The sequence below is a fragment of the Corylus avellana genome, chromosome ca3, assembly GCF_901000735.1.
Source record: "Corylus avellana chromosome ca3, CavTom2PMs-1.0".
In the NCBI taxonomy this organism is placed as follows: Eukaryota; Viridiplantae; Streptophyta; class Magnoliopsida; order Fagales; family Betulaceae; genus Corylus; species Corylus avellana.
In genome coordinates, this window is record NC_081543.1 from 23,296,120 (window position 1) to 23,304,776 (window position 8,657).

An 8,657-nucleotide genomic window follows, 5' to 3' on the forward strand; every position below is an offset into this window, starting at 1 on the left:
GGCCAAAAATGCTTTTTTGGCATAGTAGGAGAATCTCTAAAAAGGTGCAAGCGTGCTGTGTACTACAGGGTCGAGCGCTTGTGTACTGTAGCTCAGAGGGGTCAGAGTTGCAGGTGGCACACACGGGTAAAAACCAACGGTCCAAAAGAGGTCAACGAGGCTCGACTTAGTCCCCACAAGAATGCTCGTGTACGGATGTCAGGCGAGCACTTGCGTATGGTCCCCACACAAGCGTTTGTCTGCTGTAGTTCTGTGATCCAAAATTCCAAAAATGCCCCTCTAGGTGATCCTAGTGACCCAAAGTCCAATTAACCTTCTTATTAAGTTGTCCTAAGTCTAATTAATTATTTAGGTCACTACAAATAACAGAGACAACATCTCATTCAATTTCTTACTTGAAAATGCACGTTTATTTCCATTCATAAATAACTGGCTCATTTCATACGCAACTGTGAGATTTACTTACTAAGTTTTTAGATTTACAAAGTTATTACGGCTTGTATGTTACTTATTTTTAGGGAACCTCTTTCTGAGAAGGGGTCAGTGGCATGTTTGCCACATCATGTTATTTAATATACACTGGAGGTTGGGGGTGAAAGGCGGTTAGTAAAATCCACTAACCGCCTAAGCGGTTAACCGGCTGTTAGCAGTTAATAATTCTAATAACCACTAATTGTTTTTTAAAGAAAAAACTAAAAAATTCAATTTTTTTTTTAAAAAAAAAACAAAAATCGAAACGACGTTTTTATGTAATATAATATATAAATTATACTACATATGACATCATATATATATATAAAAGGCAATTAGCGGTTTTTCCTAATTGCCTTCAAAAGCGGTTACCGGTTAATGCGGTTAGCAGTTAGTGGTTAGTTCGGTTAGTGGGCGGTTAATAACTGCCTACCTTTTCACTCCTACTAGAAGTCCATTTCGTATAATCATGTTTGACTAAAATATATGCATCTTGATCAGTGGCTCCCTATCTATGCTCAATGATAATACATGCTTATGTTATGATTTTTAGATACCTCAAATTTGTTAATTTCACCTCCCTATGCATTTACTCTGATTATATTTGAAATTGGCGATTACTCAGTTAGCTATCAGTTAGTTGAATTTGGGTGATTGTCAGTAACCCTACCAAACTAGTTAAGGTCATTTTTTGGAGCGTTACATTCTGCCCTCTGAGCCTTAAAGAAACCCCGCTTGAGTGTTTGGTGACTTGTAAGGAGGAGAAAGAAAGTTTTCTTGGAGATTCTTATTTTAAGAGGTAACCTTCTTAATGCAACTTGTTCTTTACTTAGTTATTATGATAATTAAGTGTTTTCCATAGCTTGTATGTTAGTTTTGGACTTATTTTGTTTTAGTTCTTAATCATGGTTGAAGCGTGAATTAGCATTTCAATCTTGTTGGACGTATGTTTTTCTACATTAGATGTTATTTTGGACTAGAAACATGGTAGGAACTTTGTTGTGTCCTTAGAAGTGATTAGGAGGCTGATTGGTTTGAAGCGAATTTTTTGCCCCGCAGAGAACGTTCACACCTTACTGGCCAAAGGCTCGACCTCGAGCCCTAACGTTCCCCCATCTGGACAGAATGTTTGGTGGCCAGGCAGAAATTCTGTTTTAAACATTTTGAAGTCTATGACCCGTTTTAGCTCAGTTATAGGACTAATAATAGGTATTTGAATTATTACAGACTCAATTGAATAGTTAGTTTGTAATGTAAAATGGATACTCAATTGAATTATTAAAAATTAGAGATTTCTCTCAAAACTCTTTATAATTTATCTTTTTATTTTAAACATGCGGGGGCTTGTTTTATCTTTTGGTCAGAAGACGCAGACGCCTCTGATTATTGTTACTTAGTCTTCCGCTATGTCACCCCAACTTCTTTTTTGGCTTTAGCATCTTTCTGGAAGAAGGAGACCATATGCCCTTGCTTTCATGGTTTCATCAGCAAATTTCTAATATAATTAAGAACTTCCTCCACATTAACAGTCCAAGCAACTGAAACAGGAGAATATCCCGTCCATGGGTTGTCTGTATCCCATCTGTCTCAGATTGAAGTAACAGTATCAGTAAAATAAAATAAAATAAAAAACCAAAAGATAAAGAATTCTCCAGAAAATGTATGTTTCTTTGAAGTCTGGACATACCTACTTAATTCGTGATCCATAAGCGTATGCCCCAGGCAGATGCCTTGTGTTTCAACCCTAACAACTCCCTTCTTGTATGTAAAGAGATCGGGACGGACTAGTGCTACAAAACTGACAGGGTCGTGAAGGAAAATCCCTGAAAGCAAACTTACAGAATAAATTAAAATGTTTAACCTAAGATTTAAGGAAAAAATTCACGTATTCTCTTCAAACTACTACACAATTGACAATAACTCATTCCTCCAAATTTTTAATTGAGACAATGTCCTCAAAACTACCAAAAAATTGTCAATGTGTCCCTAGACCATTGAGTGATAGTTTAAGTTACGTGCACTTTTCCCAAAATTTTTATAGCGTATTATACAATGATTACCGTAGACACCATCAGTCTTGACATGCCAATCTCTGTAAAATTTGCACATGTCACTTAGGACTTGAGTATACTTCCCCTTGGATTGCCTCAATGCAAGGATGTCAGCATCTGAAACCATAAGAAAGTGGCAACTATTAGAAGGATATTTTTTCACCAATCACAGAAAGTAGCACAACATCGAGCAGCTGGTTTAGAAAGTGAGAAAAACCTGTAAATTTGACTTGGGTTGTAATGTTTATTCCGACAACAACAATATTTGCTCCAGAGGTGAACACAACATCTGCTGCCTCTGGGTCGCCATAGATCTGCAAGTCAGGAAATGGTGTAACTTTCTAAGTCACAATGGTTTTATGTGATGCAATATTGTAATATATATATATATATATATATATTAGAGAAAATTACAGTTTACCCCCGATGTCGTGCACCTTTTTTGATTCTATATCCAATGTTTAACAAATTCCATCTTTTTGGACAGTTTAGAGTAAATGTGCATCTCACGTGACTTTTTAGAATATGAAAAATCTAAAATGCCCCTGTTTTTTTGCCAAAAAAAAAATTCAAAAATTCAAAAATTAAAATTAAAATTAAAAAAAAGGTTGGCCAATTGGGGGTTGCCGGCCACCCCCTTGGCCCAAATGGGGTGGTCGAAACCACCCCCAATTTTATTTTTTTTTTCTTTGTGTTTTTTTTTTTTAATTAAAAATTAAAAATTAAAAAAAAAGCACGGGGCATTTTGGGTAATTTTGAAGTATCATAGGGGTAATTTTGGCATATTTGGAGCTTAAAGGCCACGTGCGTCGCATGTGGCCTGCCCACCGTCCAAAAAGACGGAATTTGTTAACAGAATGTCCACATTAAAAATAAATAAATACATAAAATAAAAAATAAAAAAAAATACTTCTTAGGCTATATTGTCAATTTTTAAACCTTAGAGGTAGAATTAAAAAAATGTGCTCAACTTTGAGGGTAAACTGTAATTTCCCCTATCTATAATCTTTGGATCTTTCACGAAATTATATAACAATACTTTGAAGCAAACAATTATGCATACAACAGCACTTACATTTGCTTCAGCAGCAGGATTTATATTTCCCAATACAAGGAAAGCACCACCAAGTATGACAATGTTCTTCACCTTGCTGACAAAGGAAGAGTCCCTCTTGATTGCCTGATCATGATAGTTCCATTACATCTCTTTAAATTTCTCCATTAAAAGTTCAATGGCAGCAAAATGCAGACAAATTATACTGCAACTTACCAGAGCTAAATTTGTGAGGGGTCCAAGTGCAAGTATAGATACTTCACCAGGACATTCAGAGACTTTGTCGACCATAAATTCAGAGCCACTCATCTCAATTTTCTTTACCTCTGGAGGAGGTAGAAATGCATTCCCCAACCCATCAGAACCATGAATAAAGTAAGCAGCAGGTGGCCTTCCCCTCTTCGCCAGAATGAACCATGATTAAGATACCGAGTTGCAGAAAACAACATGGAAAAAAGACAACATGGGGGTTACAATAGATACCTTTAGAGGCTCAGAGCTGCCCTCTGCCACCGGAACACCTGGAAACCCTGCGATCTCACACTATCATTTTGCACATTAATATCAGTAATTATATATCCCTGAAACTGAAGATAAAAATCAACTGATGATATAAAACCATACCAGAAGCAAAGCATTGCGAGTGGCATCTTCTGTAGTAACATTACCAAATATTGTTGTCAAGCCCAGGATCTCCAACTCCGGAGATTGAAACGCCATCAAGATCGCGATACTATCATCTAGTGATTACAATCGACTTGGAACAATGAATGGGGAGGGAGAAATATACTAAATAAAATAAAAGGGGAATAGATGAAATAAATTGCACAGGCCTTGTTAGGCTCCGGAAAAGAAAATTAAGAGTAAATATATCTTTCATTAATGTTTATGTAATTGGGATGTTAAGAATCTGAGGAATAATTGTTAGCAAAAGTATGTCCCAGTACTATTTTATCGACTTTTGGATTATATCTATATGTAATGTAACCCAACATCAAGCATATATTAAAACAAAATACAAAATAAAAAACTTAATGGTATATTTATTTTCGCCCCCCCCCCCCCCAAAAAAGGAAAAAAATATATAAAATTTTGAAAATCTGTCATTTCCATTGTTTATTGAGGTCCTAGCAACAAGATTGAACTATGCACTCAACCAACTGCTAATTCATTTGGCATCACTGAGATAAATTTTGATAAATTTGACCGTCATTTTTAATTTTCAATGAAAAAAAAAAAAAAAAAATTGTTGTTTCCTGGTAACAAAACCAACATATATAATATAAAATCACAATCTTTTTTTTTTTTTTACCAAGTTTTCTCAGCAATCAAACAGGTGATCACTAAGTGAAAAATCCTTTTCAACACACAGCTTTTCAAAGATATACAAGAAGTCAAAGTAGCCACTACAACAAACAGATTTAGCCAAAGCACCACTAAATTCCACAACATGCAAATTCAGATCAAATATATTCTCTTGATCAACAAGAACAACACACATCAAATCGCCGAAAAATCTCACGCGCCAAATTCCGAGAGACGTTAAATCTCCGTTTGGACGCCGAGAAAAAAAGGAAATAATAGAGCGTCAGATGTATTAAATTTTCCCGCTGAAGTTTTCGCTTTTTCTACATTTTCTCGGCAACCAAACGGAGGAACACAGAGAGAAGGAGACCGGAAACTCACCGATGCCAGGGTCGGTGTCGATGATGAGCTTCTCGCGCTTCGCGAAAGATCCCAAAACGGCGTCGCTCTCGCCGTTAGAGTTGCTCATCGCGAAATCACAGGGCAAGTAGTGAATTGTCAAAGACAAGGAAAACAAAACAATCCACAAAAAGAGAATAACTTAGATTCGGATAACTTAGATTCGGAGGGTAGACAAAAGGTTATCTTTGTGCCATTAATAAGAAGATGACACCTAAGTCAAATTTATCAAACTTAAATACTTTAAAATAAAAAAAAAACTTTAATTACACTAGATTATATCACAAATCAAATAAAAAATTAATTTATACTTTAAAAAAAAAAAAATTGAGAGGAATAAAAGGGATGGCTGGTTGGCCACCCATCCCCCACTTAAGTTGGCCGGCAGGCACCACTAGGCCTAGGGGTGGCCGCGCGGTCACTCCCATGGCCTGGGGTGGCTCGCGCAAGCCACCCCCATCAAGCACTTGTGGTGGCTGCCTGTTAGCAGCCACCACTTCTAATTGTTTTTTGTGTTTTCTTTGTAAATTAATTTTTAAATTTTTTTTTCTCAAACCTGGTATAATCAGGTGTAACAAGGTTTTTCTTTTCTAAACTTAAGTATGCTCAAATTGGCTTAAGTGCCCCCTTCTAATTGGTGATACAAAAGTATGCAAGAGGTACACCCAATACACTCTCACCACACAAATCACCAAACACGACCTTTTTGGAAATCTTAAGATATTTTCTCATTTCAATCATTGCAATTTTATACAATTAAAAAAGAAAAGATTCACAACCCTCAGTGGAAAAGATGATTCACTTCAAACTTTGTTCACAACCCAAGATAACTTTTTAGATGATTTTTTTTTTTTAATTGAAAAAATATGCTGGTGTAAAATAAAATTAAAAGTAAGCTTAAGTGTTTGAGAATATTTTTTGTCTTTTATGGAAATGTATGTTAAGCTATTTTCGTATTCCAATCATATCACTTTTATATAATTAAAAAAGAATAGATTCACAACGATCAGCGGAAAAGATGATTCACTTCAGACTTTGTTCTCTAAAAGTAAGTTTAAGTGTTTGAGTATTTGGTATTTTAAATTATTTGTTAATGTTTTTATTTTTTTTTTTGCTAAAAAGAAAAAAAATTATTTAGTTGAAAATGTTATATATTTTTAAATTCACCATTGGATCTATAAGACCCATATATTAATCCTACAAATTCAATTAATAAGAGATAGAGAAATAGCAAGAGTACTGTCAAATGAGGCGGACCATGAAAACGATTACACTCAATACCATGAGAAGATGTGAATTCTATTTCTCATGGAATATTTTAAAACAAACGACGTCGTCGTGTCCAAAGGAACTAACTTATTCGGTTGGAACGGTTTAATTAAAAGTTATGTGGACTTCCTACCACTCAAAACAGGAAGAAAAAAAAGACCGGTGGAAACAATCTTCTCTGGTCAATATCAACCTTCTTGTTTAAGTTTCCGAAATGTGGACTTCCTACCACTCAAAACAGTAAGCAAAAAAAGGAGACAGGTGGAAACAATCTTCTCTGGTCAAAGATATCAACGTTCATGTTTAAGTTTCCGAAATATGAGTTATTGATGTGAGATAGAATCAAATCTTCGGTCCTGTTCTTTTTATTTTTTAACTTTTTTAGGGAAACATTTCATTATCATTCATTGATAAAAGTCGCAAGGAAGAGCTCTTACAAACAGAGCAAAAAACTCTGAAAAAAAATCATAGCCAAAGATAAAAATGCAGGCGTCAACAGCATATCAATCAATTATAACAAACAACATTCGCTAACCCATGACTATTCATCAGGTTTAATATCATATTGGCACCAAAACATACACAATTCAATGCATAGGTAGCGCTTATTCCTCAGCCATAAGAGCAAAGAACCCCATGTCGAAACTCATCTTCCTCGACCCGAACACCAAGATATCATTCACATCTACAACCTAAGGGTCTGGTAAAAGTAGTAACATGCAGATCAAAGAGAGAGGACATAGCCTTATTACAAGCAAAAAAAAAGAAAGAAAAAAGTACAAGAAAATAAAGGGATAAATGAAAATACAAGCAAATACAGGAATAAACGGAAATACAACAAAAAGAAGTCAACAATAGAGGGAAAAAACAGGAAAAGCACACAATGTGGATAATGGCAGCCGGAAGAAAGCCGATCGTGTGCTAGCCATAAACCGATGCGGTAGGTGGTGTTAGAAGCTCATCGCGGAGGGACGCAAGAAAGGACCCAGTAGCGGACGGTGGGCAGCAAAGCGGACGCGAAGGAAATCGGCGGCACACACAAACAAAATGGGCGGAGAGTTTGAATGAATCCCCCAAAAGCAGCACCCACAGAGTGTGTCAAACAAGCAAAAGCAACAAATAACAACACACCAAGATAACTGGAAAATAAACAGGGAGAAAAAGGAATACAAATAAATCAAATCAAAAACGAAATCAACCCACAGCCGGAGAGAATAGAAATCAAACCACAGCCAGAAAGATGGATCCAGTGAAAAAGGTGGGATGGGCATGGGCAGATCCGATTAGCAAGGTGGTGGGGCACACATTGAGGTGGACCAGGCAGAGGGCGGTACATCGGGCAGAAACAAACCGATCCAAAGCCAAGGCCAACCTAGCAAAAGATGCAGAAGATGGTGATGGCGGGGGAGGAAAGTGGGAAGGTGGAGAAAGGCTAGGCGGCCACAGTAGCAAAGGAAGAAGTAGAGGTGGCAAAACGGGTCGGCGGGTCGACCCGTTTACGATCAGTAATGACCAGCGACCCGTTTAGGGTAAACTTAAACACGACTCATTTAGCTAACGGGTCAATTTCTCAATTTTAACAATTTCTCAGTTTTATTTATTTATTTTTTAATTATTCTGGTTGATTTGCGTTGCGTAAATTTGAGGTTGGAGAACATTGGTCTCTTTGTAATTTGACGTTGTGTTGGTCAAAGCTTGGGGAGTTGGTAATTAAGTATTCATTATCTTGGGTTCTTTCGTATCCCACGAAACTATATAATAAAATTAAGGGAAAAATTCACATAACTCCCTCAAACTACTACTCAATTGATAATGTCTCCCTCAAACTTTTAATTGTTACAATGTCTCCTGCCCAAACTATCAAAAATTGTCAATGTTCCCCCCAATAACTAAATTACCCTTAGTAAAATTAATAATAATAAAAAAAAACTAAAACTTCTAGAAAAAAAACCTAAAACTAACAAAAAAAGAAAAGGAAAGAAAAAATCCAAACGATGGTGGATTTTTTTTTTAAAAAAAAATCAATTTTATATGAAAAAAATTAAAAACAATTTCGATTTTTTTTTTTATAAAAACTGAAAATTTTCGTTTTTTTTTTTTTTTTTTTT

The 8,657-nt window shown here is 35.9% G+C and overlaps 1 protein-coding gene across 2 annotated transcripts; it reads right to left on the reverse strand.

The window, feature by feature from the left end:
- Nucleotides 1–1,741: 1,741 nt before the first annotated feature.
- On the reverse strand, nucleotides 1,742–5,423 carry LOC132175199 (uridine nucleosidase 1-like). Of its 2 annotated transcripts, none has more exons than XM_059587071.1 (9): nucleotides 5,263–5,423; nucleotides 4,201–4,316; nucleotides 4,060–4,119; nucleotides 3,793–3,975; nucleotides 3,598–3,702; nucleotides 2,740–2,836; nucleotides 2,532–2,639; nucleotides 2,163–2,294; nucleotides 1,742–2,053 (listed from the first exon to the last, which is right to left on the reverse strand). In XM_059587071.1, exons 1-9 carry the CDS (start codon nucleotides 5,348–5,350, stop codon nucleotides 1,956–1,958), a joined length of 987 nt encoding a protein of 328 aa, XP_059443054.1. In that variant the 5' UTR covers nucleotides 5,351–5,423; the 3' UTR covers nucleotides 1,742–1,955. The 2 variants fall into 2 exon arrangements, with proteins under 2 accessions (XP_059443054.1, XP_059443053.1); XM_059587070.1 differs by having other exon boundaries at nucleotides 2,159–2,294.
- Nucleotides 5,424–8,657: the final 3,234 nt, after the last annotated feature.